The sequence below is a fragment of the Oncorhynchus kisutch genome, linkage group LG5, assembly GCF_002021735.2.
Source record: "Oncorhynchus kisutch isolate 150728-3 linkage group LG5, Okis_V2, whole genome shotgun sequence".
NCBI classification, from domain to species: domain Eukaryota; kingdom Metazoa; phylum Chordata; class Actinopteri; order Salmoniformes; family Salmonidae; genus Oncorhynchus; species Oncorhynchus kisutch.
Window position 1 is genome coordinate 59,521,978 of NC_034178.2, and position 14,699 is coordinate 59,536,676.

Sequence of the window (14,699 nt, forward strand, 5' to 3'; positions counted from 1 at the left end):
AGAAGCAGTGCGGCTTGGTTGGGTTGTGTATCAGGGGACGCATGACTTTCAACCTTCGTCTCTCCCGAGCCCGTACGGGAGTTGTAGCGACGAGACAAGATAGTAGCTACTAAAACAATTGGATACCACGAAATTGGGGAGAAAACTGGATAAAAATTTTAATAAATATAATAAATACAAGCCTACCACACCCATGAACAGTGGGCACAACAACACATTTGTAACCATCCTGCACCCACAACCACACAGGTTACACACACACACACAGTAGATTAGTGGGCTCCATACACACACACATACACAAACACACATTCCCACAACCTGGGAGGAGGCTACAGGCTGGTTACAGGCTTGTTGGATCTAAGGAGCACTGAGGCTGAGCGAGGGGCCTAGCTGCTGGCCATTATAATGCAGAACTGCCGACAGGAAAGAGAACTGTTCCCCTGCTGTGAGACTAACACTGCCACTACAAATGAGTGTGTGTGTGTGTGGCTGTGTGTGTGAATGTATATGTGCGTGCATGCGTGCGTGTGTCTTCACGCGTGAGATGAGACGACTAACAGAAGATTACAGATCAGAGAAATATGGCAGTTTAGCAGGAACCAACAATCTCATCTGTGGAAACTCTGTGCCAGTGGTGTGTCTGAGCATAAACACAGCAGTGTTATATCCTCCATTTTGGGGATTGTGATGATGGTTGCTGACTGCCTGGCTCAGCAGCAGAGCTCCAGCAGCTCCGGCCCAGCAATAACAACACATTTACACACACGTTGTTACACACACACGCTTACACACATACACACACACACACACACACGTGCACCACACACACATGCATTAACAGAAACACACATTGTTACAGACAAAGGGACAGACACACACACCATTATGAGTTGGGATGGCAGTGTTTGACGTTGATGTTAAATAATGACCCTGAGTTGATGTTAAATAATGACCCTGAGTTGATGTTAAATAATGACCCTGAGCTGATGTTAAATAATGACCCTGAGTTGATGCTAAATAATGACCGAGTTGATGCTAAATAATGACCCCGCGTTGTTGCTAAATAATGCCCCTGAGCTGATGCTAAATAATGACCCTGAGCTGATGTTAAATAATGACCCTGAGCTGATGTTAAATAATGACCCTGAGCTGATGTTAAATAATGACCCTGAGCTGATGTTAAATAATGACCCTGAGCTGATGTTAAATAATGACCCTGAGCTGATGTTAAATAATGACCATGAGCTGATGCTAAATAATGACCCTGAGCTGATGCTAAATAATGATCAAAATGGTGAATGTTCAAAATGCTGTGGCCATAGCATCTACAGTAATCATTACCTTCAGCTCAGCTAAGACCCACAGGGTGCTGCATTATTTGATGATAATGTACCATTAGTAGAAAACTAGCATTTCAATGAAACAGATCTAGGCTAATTGTGAGTCGTTTGAGTGTGCTTGAATCATACGTTGAGTCATATGAGTGAGTTTTCTCCGCTACAACTCACAACTTCCACCGAAGTTGTTCCCTCTCCTTGTTCGGGCGGCGTTCGGTGGTCGTGTCACGTTCTGACCATAGTTCTGTTATTTTATTCTTTGTTTTAGTATGGTCAGGGCGTGAGTTGGGGTGGGCAGTCTATGTTTGTTTTTCTATGTTGGTTTTTGTGTTCGGCCTAGTATGGTTCTCAATCAGAGGCAGGTGTCGTTAGTTGTCTCTGATTGAGAATCATACTTAGGTAGCCTGCGTTTCACTTTTGGTTTGTAGGTGTTTGTTTCCTTGTGAGTGTTTGGGCCACACGGTACTGTTTAGGTTTTGTAAATTCACGGCATTGTTTATTGTTTTGATTCAGTGTTCAGTGCCTTCTTTAATTAAAATCATCATGAACACGTACAACGCTGCGCTTTGGTCCGATCCTTACTCCTCCTCAGACGAAGAGGAGGAAATCCGTTACAGGTTGACGTCACCGGCTTTCTAGCTGCCACCGATCCATGTTTCATTTTTCCTTTTGTTTTGTCTGTTTACACACCTGGTTCCCATCTCATGATTATGTTCCTTATTTAACCCTCTGGTTTCCCTTTCTGTTTTGTGCCTGATTGTCTTTCGTGTATTCCGGTGTGTTGTAGTTTGAGTCCTGTTTTGTCTTGTTTGGAACGGGATTTTGTTACGTTTTGGATTGAGTAAATCAGTGATTGTTACTCTTATCTGTGTCCTGCGCCTGACTCCTTCGCTATCTTTTAGATCGACTCCGAGAACAACGATGATGTAAGAAAGAACACACTGTATTTTCAGTATATAAATAATGTATAATATTTACTTTGGCTAATAGTGGGCTGCTATAATAGACGGACTGAGCTAAAAGCAGACTGGATGTAATTTACTCTCTTCAGTCAGCAGCTCAACAAGTCTTTTGGGCAAGGAATTCTTCCACCCTCCAGAACCATCGGACTGGGGGTGGGTCTGTATGTGAGTATGTGTTTGCCTTACAATGCCCCAACCGCAACCCTGTGAATCAAGATACAAGTGAGCAATTACATTGGCAAGACACAGCTGCTTTTTATTAGCCAAACGCAATTCATTAATGTAGGCTAACTCTGTCTCCAGGGAGGGAGATATCATCCAGACAAAAATTGAGAGGATTTACTCCACCTACACACACACACATTGTAGATGTCACTGTAGATGTCACAAAATCTATAATTCATACACTGTATGTAGGCTCTGCCTCTTGTATGAGCATACGTGTCTTATCCCCTTATGTATACTCATATACTTCTCATGGAATAATGACAAAGTCACCACACACACCCTCAATGCACTGTATGAAAACAAGACATCCTGGATGTTAGATATACACTACATAGCCAAAAGTCAAATATTAATATGGAGTTGGTCACGCGTTTGTTGCTATAACAGCCTCCACTCTTCTGGAAAGGCTTTCCTCTAGATGTTGGAACATTGCTGTGGGTACTTGCTTCCATTGAGCCACAAGAGCATTACTGAGGTCAGGCGTGATGTTGGGCGATTAGGCCTGGCTCGCAGTCGGCGTTCCAATTCATCCCAAAGGTGTTCAATGGAACTGAGGTCTGGGCTCAGCCAAGCCAAGTTCTTCCACACCGGTCTCAAAAAAACATTTCAGTATGGACCTCGCTTTGTGCACGGTGGCATTGTCATGCTGAAACAGGAAAGGGCCTTCCCCAAACTGTTGCCACAAAGTTGGAAGCACAGAATCGTCTAGAACGTAATTGTATGCTGTAGCATTAAGATTTCCCTTCACTGGAACTAAGGAGCCTGAACCATGAAAAACAGCCACAGACCATTATTCCTCCTCCACCAAGCTTTACAGTTGGCACTATGCATTGGGGCAGGTAGTGTTCTCCTGGTATCCGCCAAACACAGAATTGTCTGTCGGATTGCCAGATGGTGAAGCGTGATTCATCACTCCAGAGAATGCGTTTCCACTGCTCCAGAATCCAATGGCGGCGAACTGCCAGCCGACGCTTGGAATTGTGCATGGTGATCTTAGGCTTGTGTGCAGCTACTCAGCCATTGAAATCCATTTCATGAAGGCCCCGACGAACAGTTATTGTGCGGTCATTGCTTCCAGAGGCAGTTTGGAACTCCATAGTGTCACAACCAACATACAGAGACACAGGGGGAAGGTACAGAGACCAATCAAATCACAGTTGGCTGTGGACATAGCCCTTACATCGTCCATCCGTGGCTCAGTGGTGGCTGGTGTGCGGACTGTATAAGAATGTCTCATTGTAATGACTGAAATGGAATGAATGGAAAGATATCAAACACCACAAACACATGGAAACCATTCACATGGATACCACATGGATACCATTCCACTACATTCTAGCCATTATTATGAGCCAGTCCTCCTATATCTCCACCCACCAGCCACCACTGTTGTGGCCAAATCCCTAAAATCAGCTGTGGCCGTACTGCAGCCTAACAATCACTTGGGCACAATCTCTTGGGTACAATTTGGATAAAGCCTCCAGAAAAACAAACCAGGATGAACCAGGATGCTTTAACAAAGTGCAATATTTGATATACTGTACAGTGTGTGGTGCGCTGCACTGAAACGTAGAGTTGCGAAGTTGTAGTTAATTATGATTTTACCACAGTAAGATACTGTAGAATCTAGATAGATTATTTTAGAAGCTTCTTACTGCATGCGTATCCACCTCCCTCCCCACCTCCATCCCTCCCATTCATTCTGAATGACGATGTGATAATTATTGGACATCAGGGAGTAGAGACAGAGAATATCTTGGGACAAAAAGAGAATAGTTAGAGTGACGAGACAGGAGCGAGAACAGTGAGAAACTGTGACAAGAAGGTAGAGCGATCCAGAAAAAAACATAGAGAGAGGGGACAGATGGCAGAGTGAGATGCACAGGGAGATTGAGTTGTAGAAGTGCACACTAATCCTAGTACACACTATCAAGTGTGCACTTCCAACTACACACCACCAAGTGTATACTACCAAGAAGTGGCATAGGGGAGAGGAGGGGAGAAGGCATGTTGTGTTCTAACCTGGTTTTCCTCGTGAGTGACCCTCATCTGCTCCTTGAGGACGGAGGTGCGCGCCGCCTCCTCCTTACGTATCATCCTCTCCTTCTTCAGCTCGGGGCTCCAGAAGCTCTTGATGCTGTTGGTGGACGAGCCCAGCTTGCTGTCCTTCAGGTCCAGCTCTCTCCTAAGCAGGTCATTCTCCCGCTGCATGTCCCGGAGTGTGGCCTGCATCTCCAGCAACTCCCCCCCACCACCCCGTACCGCCTGCCGCAGCAGGGCAGACGGCACCCCCTGGTGGTGGTGGTGGTGCTGCAGCATGGACAGGGAGCCTAGGTCGCTGTAGGACAGCAGGTCAGTGTGGTGGCCCAGCCCCACCGTGGCAATGTTGGGGCTGCTGCCCATGGCCGTGACACGCCCCCCGTACATGGCCCGGTTGGAGGCACGCCCCAGCGTCATGGTGCCCTTGGGGTAGGTGGCGGTGGAGCCCACTCCCTCATGGTCGCTCAGATACATGGGCCCGGATGTGGCGTAGGCAGCGTTCAGCGACTGGATGTTCTCCATGGAGAGCGTCTTGCCCCCTCCACTGCTTCCACCCCCACTACTGGCCCTCCGGTGACCCAGCCTGGGGGACCTAGGCAGTCGTGGGGACCGTGCAGGGCTGCTCTCGATGTGGCCTACTGCTCGGGCACTGCCGTACATGTCCTGGGTGAGGGAGGTGTGGCCTGGGCTGGCCGGACGCACGCCACAGGGTCCTTACCAGGGGCGCGCTGCAACGATCACAGTGTACTCTCTCTCTGCGAGACACATAGGTGGCTCACTGCTTGCCTGTGTGGGTGGAGGGCCTCAATGTCAACAGATCTGTGGAAATGGGAGTAGAATTTGTCATCATAATGACAAGAAATCTGCTGCATATTTTGTGTTAGATAAAATAAAATAACTTCAAAAGCATATACAAAAACCATTCCTCTCTCTCTCTCACACACACACACACACACACACACACACTAACCCCCCTGTAGGGTTTGGTGGGTGTGGTGTTGAAAAGAGCTGCTCTCCTCCTGTTCACATTGACAGCTGGGTGAGTGAGTCACCAGCCTGTGGCTCTGTGGGTTTATTTTACAGGAAGGGATTCCAATTCTAAGTGAACCCACTGGGAATCACAGCATCACCCTGGTTTCCCCCGGCCCAGGCACTCATCCCAGTCCTATTAGTGCTGACCCAGTCAGAAAGCAGAGAACACCTATCCTACTGTGCATAGTAGTACATAGTATAGCAACTATAGTATCATAAAGGCATAAAACCAGGTGCCATGCCCATCTGACACTAAGAGGCAAATGATATTCAATGAGGGGCTATGCGTTCTATGGAAAATAATGAACAACGTGGAATGTGCGTTCCTCAAGGAACTGACCTTCCGTGGAGTTACATTATTTTCCAGAGAACGCATAGAGCCCCGAGTTGATAATCCCTTTTATACCATGGCTATTTAACCTATATTTAACTAGGCAAGTCAGTTAAGGACAAATTCTTATTTACAATGACGGCCTACCAAAAGGCAAAAGGCCTCTCATATAAAAATATAGGACAAAACACACATCACGACAAGCGAGACAACACTACATAAAGAGAGACCTAAGACAACGACATAGCAAGGCAGCAGCACATGACAATACAGCATGGTAGCAACACAACATGGCAGTAGCACAACACGGTAACTGCACAAAACATGGTACAAACATTATTGGGCACAAACAGCACAAAGGGCAAGAAGGTAGAGACAACAAAACATTTTTATTTTAAATGTAACCTTTATTTAACTAGCAAAGTCAGTAAAGAACATATTCTTATTTACAATGACAGCCTACTCCAAATCTGGACGACGCTGGGCCAATTGTCCCCTATGGGACTCCCAATCACGGCCAGATGTGATACAGCCTGGATTCAAACCAGGTACTATAGTGACGCCTCTTGCACTGACATGCAGTGCCATAGACCGCCACTCGGGAGCCCCATCACGCAAAGCAGCCACAACTGTCAGTAAGAGTGTAAATGATTGAATCTTTGAATGAAGAGTTTCAGATAAAACTGTCCAGTTTGAGTGTTTGTTGCAGCTTTAACACATTTGCCTCTAGAAATGTGTTCAACATCCACTGAAGTAGCTAGCAAGATAGCTACAGTAGTTGCCGTGGTAACCAAACAAACAGTCCTAGCTTGCCATTGTGAAAATCGAATTCAACACTGCCAATAATGTTATGAATTTGACTTTTGTTGTCAAAAGTAACTCAAACATAGAACATGTAAGAATAAACTACAGAAAGGCATTGAATTTTACTGTGCGTTATATGAGAAATAATGCACACTCTAGAATGCCCCCTTCATGCCAATCAGAAATAAGTACTCAACAATGGCATGGTATAATTAAGCAATAAGGCCTGAGGGGGTGTGGTATATGGCCAATATACCACGGCTAAGGGTTGTTCTTCGGCTCGACACATCACAGAGTGCTAGGATACAGGTCTTAGCCGTGGTATATTGGCCATATATCACAAACCCTGAGATACCTTATTGCTATTATAAACTGGATACCAAAATAATGAGAGCAGTAAAAATAAATGTTTTGTCATTTCAGCCAATCAGCATTCAGGGGTCGAACCACCCAGTTTATAATAATATATAATACATGTCAATAAGCAGTCACCTTAGTGAGTGACTGGGTATCAGTTAGAGACTACATCCCCCAGAGTTGCGCACGCTTCCATTTCCTCTTCTGGAGCACTCAGCCGTATGTAATCACTCTTATCCCGCCACACCCTAGGGTCACATTCACTAGACACCAAACGGAAGAAAATGGACTGAAACAGGGAGGGACTACCCTAATTTTGTTGAATAATAAACACTGGTTTTCATTTTCCGTTGCAAACTGTGTTGCTACGGTTTGCACTAATGAATAGAAACCAGGGGAAGGCAGAATGGCTGCAAGTGTACCTCATCTTTTGTTCTAAAAATAAAGACAAATGGAGCTTCTGCTGTTGTATTAATGGCACATAATCAATGGGTAAAACGAATATATTGTAATTGTCCATCTATAGACCTACATCATACAGCTGTGCTGTCATGGTATAGCTACGGGCTCTATTCAGTCTCTAACGCTGAAGATCCACTTTATAGCACGATTGACAATTTAAGGCAATGTGCCCACGGTCACAGAGACAGCGTTCACGGTAAACACTGCATATGCCGGCTCAATCGGAAATTACCTTTACATTTTTAGGCGGATCTTCCACGATACTTTGGTGATACGGATTTAATCCAGCCATATAAATCTATGTTTCAAATGAATTGTAATTCCCACCTAGAAAACAGAGTACAGAGCGGTGTGTGAACATAATGCTTCCTATTGTAGGCTACTGCTAGTGTTTGCTGGACACACATTAGCATGCACAGAGCTCAATTCCATGTGGAGTCATTATACACCAGAGTCGTCAAAATGGCAGCCACGTTTCTGGACATCACATTTAGCTGAGCGGTTACCGCCTCCAGTATATGGTCTTTGTCCCAAATGGTATTCCCTATATTGTGCACTACTTTTGACCAGAGCCCTATGTGCCCTGGTCAAAAGTAGTTCACTATATAGGGAATTGTTGCCATTTGGAATGCTCCTCCAGTGTTATCAAAGGGCTCCGGAGGTACAGGAAGCAAATAGGGTTCTGGTAGGAGAAACCCAAAGATGAATGGCTGTTTTAAGGGATGGTGGTGGTGCTTCTCTGTCTATGGGGATAACTGGGCTGTTTTAAGTGATGATGGTGCTGTCTGTCTGTCTGTGGGGACAACTTGTTCGTACAGAAACAATACATTTATTTGAGCTCTGAAGGATTTACCAACATAATTGCAATTAGTATTTTGGCTGTTCTGTGTATGTGTGTGTGTGTGTGTGGGGGGGGGGGGGGGGGGGTAGCGTAATACTGTGTACACTACAGCGTGTTGGTCTGAGTGTGAATGTGTCAAATGGGCTCAAAACGTCTCCCTCTCTATACTTAGTATTTCTACAATTCCATTAAACTGTTTTTGTTTTACACTTAACAAAATATAGAAGCAACATGTAAAGTATTGGTCTCAGGTTTCATGAACTGAAATAATACATTCCCGAAAAGTTCCATATGCTCAAAAAGTCTCCCAAATGTTGTGCACAAATTTGTTCAGATCCCTGTTAGTGAGCATTTCTTCTTTGCCAAGATAATCCATCCACCTGACAGGTGTGGCATATCAAGAAGCTGATTAAACAGCATGATCATTACACAGGTGCACCTTCTGCTGGGGAAAATAAAATGCCACTCTAAAATGTGCAGTTTTGTCACACAAAATCCCACAGATGTCTCAAGTTTTGAGGGAGCTTGTGAAATTGGTATTCTGACTGCAGGAATGTCCACCAGAGCTGTTGCCAGACAATTGAATGTTAATTTCTCTACCATAAACTGCCTCCGATGTTGTTTTAGAGAATTTGACAGGAGGTCCAACTGGCCTCACAACCGCAGACCAGGGGTGTTTCTCAAAATGCATACCATCGTGTTCCAGAGCACTCAAATTGGAGACCGTCGGAGCATGAGCCCAAATATGCGAAACGGAGCACGGAGGGCACTTCTCGAATGCGTGCTCCGTTTGTACAAATTTTGAAGCATGCATCGATGCAAGCTTCAACGGAAAGTATGCAATGAAATAGGATGCAAGCTATTAAAAAATGAAGCACATTTTCTTGAAATCATTATTTGAGCTGGAGAGAGCAAATGCACTCCTACTTCGGAATGAAATGCTGCATATTCACATCTCATATGTTGCCTGACTACAATATTGTATATTGATACGTTAATAAATACATGCTGTGTTAATTTTGGAATGGTTACCTGCCTACAATACCCACTGTAGTGTGTGTAGGTCGCAAGCCCATAGTATGTCAATAGAACTAACTGGCTAGATAGCCACAACGAATTGTTAGCTAGCTACCCACAAAGAATTGACATCTACCTTCGATAACATTGGTTTTAGGTCATTTTTGCCTGTTATACTATCTGGTTAGCTACATTATTACGATTCACATATAGCTAGCTGATGGTTATGAAGTAAAACGTTTGCTTTGTGTATATCTTGTTTCATCTCTATTGCCACTGTCTTGGTTAGAAGGAAGGTTCAGTAAATGGGTAAGTAAGTCAATAGGGCTAACTGACTAGTCACGAATAATTGTTAGCTAGCTACCCACGAAGAATTGACATCTACTGTACCTTGCATAACATTCGTTTTAGGTTATGTTTGCCTAGCTAGATTACAAGGATTCGCATAAATCCAGCTGATAATTATGAAGCAAAATGTTGGCTTTGTGTATATCTTGTTTGGTCTCTATTGTTGCCATTGTCTTAGCTGGAAGAAAGTTTGGTGAATTGGGAGAAGCAAGTGCTTCTCAAATGTAATGTTTTATCCGTTCTCCACACTCTCGTCCTGACAAGAACATACTCAAAATAACGTCCTCGGAGAATCCACTTGGCGCATGAGAGTGCGGAGCACGGTAGTATGTATATTGAAGAAGGTGTATGGCGTCGTGTTGATCAGCGGTTTGCTGATGTCAACGTTGTGAACAGACTGCCCAGTGGTGGCTGTGGGTTATGGTATGTGCAGGCATAAGCTACGGACAACGAACGCAATTGCATTTTATCAATGCAAATTTAAACGCATAGAGATGCCCTGATGAGATCCTGAGGCCCTTTGTGAGGCCCATTTTTTTTATTAGGTATGTGTATATCTGTATTCCCAGTCATGTGAAATACTTATATTAGGGCTTTATGAATGTATTTTAATTGACTGATTTCCTTATATGAACTGTAACTCGGTAAAACCTTTGAAATGATTGCATATTGTGTTTATATTTTTCTTCAATTATTAGTTTTAGGTATCCAAAGTGGTAGTTATGTCTGTATGTAGTCAGATTCTACAACTGAATATGAGAATATCTGTGTCCCGGGTAGAACCCTATTCCCTGTGTAGTCCACTACTTTTGACCAGAGCCCTGGTCAGGGGTGGTGCCCTATATGGGGAATGGTTAGGCATTTGGGACGTATCCTAAAATACAATTTACAACAATCAAGCAGCATCATCAGGTTCTAGCACCATCAGTAGTCTTCTAAACACTTTAGTGTCGCACATTTCCAGCAACTTTCCCAAAATTCTCTGGTTTCTGGAAATTTTGGGAAAGTTACTGGAATTTTGCAACACTTAGCCACTCTCAGACTCTAGCCAATCATCTTTGAGCCACATGGTGGTTGTATGTAAGTGTTATGTAATGCAATGTTTTTAGATTTTAGATGTGTTATTGTTAGACCACTCATTTTACCTAATGTTAGGAGGCTGTGTGTTATACTCAGGCTCTTCAGTGTCAATCTAACATTGTATTTATTTGTACTTTTGTCCCAGTGCCAGTCTTTGTGTGCTATCATGCCAACTTAATGGAGTTGGCAAGAGCACAAACAGATCTGGGACCAGACTCATTTTGTTAGGCTCCAGTGTAAAAAAGTGCAATATGTCTAAAAGCATTTTCCATTTTTTCCCTCCCTCCCTCCCTCCCTCCCTCCCTCCCTCCCTCCCTCCCTCCCTCCCTCCCTCCCTCCCTCCCTCCCTCCCTCCCTCCCTCCCTCCCTCCCTCCCTCCCTCCCTCCCTCCCTCCCTCCCTCCCTCCCTCCCTCCCTCCCTCCCTCCCTCCCTCTCTCCCTCCCTCCCTCCCTCCCTCCCTCCCTCCTTTCTTTCCATTTATTTCTAATAAGATTCTATTATCAAGTCAAACATTTAATTGGTTGTAGCTGTTCTTCATGGTCCCTCCCACTGCCCTCTCATTTTGATTTGATTGGTTGTATTATGACGGAGATGACTGAGATGTGGTTGTCCCACCTAGCTAACTTAAGATAAACTGTGAACTTAAGATGAACTGTAAGTTCCTCTGGATAAGTGTGTCTGCATTTAATTACTAAAATGTAAATGTATTACCAGAATAACTGGGTTGTTTTAAGGAATGGTGTTGTCTGTCTGTGATGATAACTGGGCTGTATTCTTCCTTCCTTCCGGGCCACACTTGCATCATCTTCTCAGAAGTGATGGTTTCCATGGTGACTGCATTGTCTGGGCTTACAGCAATAAAGCACCTGGGTTGGCAGTCCTCTTACATCACGCTAACTTAAGTTTGAAAAGGCAAGAAAAAAGAGTATTGCTGTGAATTCCAGTGTGGGTGGATAGAGGAAGGAGAAAGGAAATGTGAGAGTGACTACAGATGGTCTGGTCACCTGTACCATTCACTCCTCCCTCCATGCCAGGGTAAGGGTGAGGACAAGATGGCCACTATCTTTACCGGAACCATTATGTGCCTGCCCTACAGCCAGACCTGACTTTGCCTATAGCACCACCTCTCCCTTTCAGAATCAGATAGTGATGTGATATGGCTGTATGTCTGTCTATGAAGTCCCACAAGGATATTGGAGGCAATGAAAGTATTTTACAGCCTGGTGTTTGGAAATTACAATGACCATAGGACTTGGCAAGACAGCAGAAACAGATATGGGTCCAGGCTAAGCATTTTGCGGACAAGATATAAATATTGAAGAAATATTGTGAGAAAATACATAAGTAGGCAATTACAACAACACGAAGACAAATGTTTTCTGCAACAAGAAGCTTTAAAATGGGATGTGAGTGTTACAAATACAAAATGGCAGAGCGAATCAAATTAAATCCATTGGAAAGGGTGTAATATGTCAGCCTACATTAGCTGAGAGGACTGAAGCAGTTGTATTAGCTAAACAAGTTGCTTTTTCAGCAGCCAGTCCCTCAGAGGCTGTAGCTAATTAAGTTCAAACAAGTTATACAACATGCATATCAGGAGGCTGCCAATTCTTATCTTCAATTGGCTTCCAATGGCTACAAAGTGTTTGTGAAGTCTGTAGTGGAAATGTTGGAAAAGCATCAAGAACTGCATGTGGCCAGCTGGGTTCAAACCCCAGGTCTCCTGGGTGCAACAAGACTTTGCTATCCCACTGAGCTAAACGCCTATGTCTTCTGTCTGTGAAGCCACATCAACACAGGAGCCTACAATCCTCTCCCATTAAAGCGGTCCGGGGTTGTGATGCTGAATCGACCCAACATCAGTGCTGAATCCACAAACAGCGTTAGCGCTAACTGCGGTGCTGTCCATGGTGCTGAACCAAGAGTCAAACACATTGCATATATTTGCATATGCAATCAACAAGCCAGACGATGATAATACTCTTAGCCTAATAAAGGCAGGTGTTATGTGGCAGAAAAGCGTAAGCAGCTGTGTTTGCGAGGGCCAAAATGACTACAAGCGAAGGACTGTGCAGAAGAAATTGTCGTCTGAGATTCAGAGATGTGGCACGGAATCGGTCGCACATATAGGCCCTGGGTGTTTCTGTGTAAATAAATAATGCTGCTTTTGGTTTTGGGGCTGTCTACATTTCTATAAGGCCATGTCATTTTCCTTTCATCAACCACGCGCAACCTTAGAAAACCTTTATTTTGGTGGCCTTTACTCTTGCCATGATGGCATCGAAATCCACATAAGACCACAGCAGTGTCTCTCTAAATATCATTATAAATCACATAATTACACGCCAATGTGGCATCATTGTTCCAGTCACAAATGTATGTAAATGGTCAATGTTTCAGCCATCATGCATACTGTACCTTAGGCTAGAGTTTGAATACAAACATTCACACCAGGACATAATTTAAAATTTACTCAACATCGGCACAACACGTGCCGCACGAGGTCAGCTGCATAGGCTACAACTGTGCAGAATAATTACGTGGGGCAAATTATGTATATGCTCCACTAAGTAGGCTACATAATATTGAATGACCATCATCAAGCGTTACCATTGACAAGACACCCAACCCCACAATTGAAACCACTCCCCTTGCCTTTCATTATTGGTTGAGAGGATCAGATAGCAGAAAAACGTTTTTCCTAATGGCTGTCACCTTTGTCAGTTAGCCAACATGAAACGTCGATTTCTGAAGGGGGCTCATTAGTTTGAGGGGGGACATGTAGCTGTAGGGTTCTTCTCATATCGCTTTAAAAAAATTGTTGGAACATAAAAGGATAATGTTTAGTAGCCTAATATCCTAAATGATATACAGTATCAATAAGATCCTGGTATCAATATTGCGAAATATTTCTAATTCATAATGACAGCATCTGTAAAATGCTTCCCCCTGAATTATTCTAATAAGGACATATATGACATAATGAAACCCTGGGGCATTACAGCATTAATATGTCGAATTGTCATTGTTTATGTATATAGTATTTTTATCTAGCATTTTATCTAAATGCAATGTGATAATGTATGACAATTAGCCACTAGATGTATAAAACCGTATACATTACAGAGCACTGGGCCCTATTAAGATAAAATACGATTCTAACGCCCTCGAAATCCTTTATATTGAAAATTAAATAGACTTATATGCAATTCTTTCACTTTTCCTGGACACCGATTCAACTCGAAATGAGCCGACAAAAACAAATTAGATTTTCACCCGGATCGAATGAGTGAAATGGGCCTATACATGATAAAAACAGAGTGACTACAAATTACCTTGCCTACCGTACGTTTTTCCCATGCATGCATCTACAATACCATCCAACGAAAGGATTGGGAGTGATTTTTTACGCACACATCGAAAAAACTTCACTATTTACACATTTACTGAGTCAGTACTGCTCTATATCATACATATCAGCATTGATCTTGAATAAATCAAATAGAAATGTACCTTTTCCTACAGTTAATTCCTCTCCATCACCTTTCAGAGACAGCAACTCCATTCACACCAGTCAAGCATCCTGCGCTGTCATTGGGCAGCGGACACGCGCTCTCTCTCGCTACCTACTACAGAGCAGCACAGTCTGATTTAAAGGGACAGTCAAAAGAGAGCAGAGTATTGAACCATCGAAACGTGACTGTGTAATCCCAATATAGAAATCTAATTTTTCAACTCACAAATTCATCAGACTTAATCATTAACCTCCCTGCTTTTTATGGTCACCATCCTCACGGGTATAATATGGGTGGTGTAGGTTTAACAACTTATTTAGTTAGTTGAGGAATTGTTTGGT

At 43.6% G+C, this 14,699-nt stretch overlaps 1 protein-coding gene across 1 annotated transcript in view; it reads right to left on the reverse strand.

The window, feature by feature from the left end:
* LOC109891624 (ERC protein 2-like) overlaps positions 1 to 14,457 on the reverse strand; it is a 96,945-nt gene extending 82,488 nt beyond the window's left edge. Inside the window, exons 1-2 of the mRNA XM_031823909.1 lie at positions 14,357 to 14,457; positions 4,553 to 5,389 (exon numbers count right to left, since the gene is read on the reverse strand). Coding sequence (XP_031679769.1) covers positions 4,553 to 5,230 — 678 coding nt within the window. The 5' untranslated portion in view covers positions 5,231 to 5,389; positions 14,357 to 14,457. The remainder of the gene's footprint in view (positions 1 to 4,552; positions 5,390 to 14,356) is intronic.
* Positions 14,458 to 14,699: the final 242 nt, after the last annotated feature.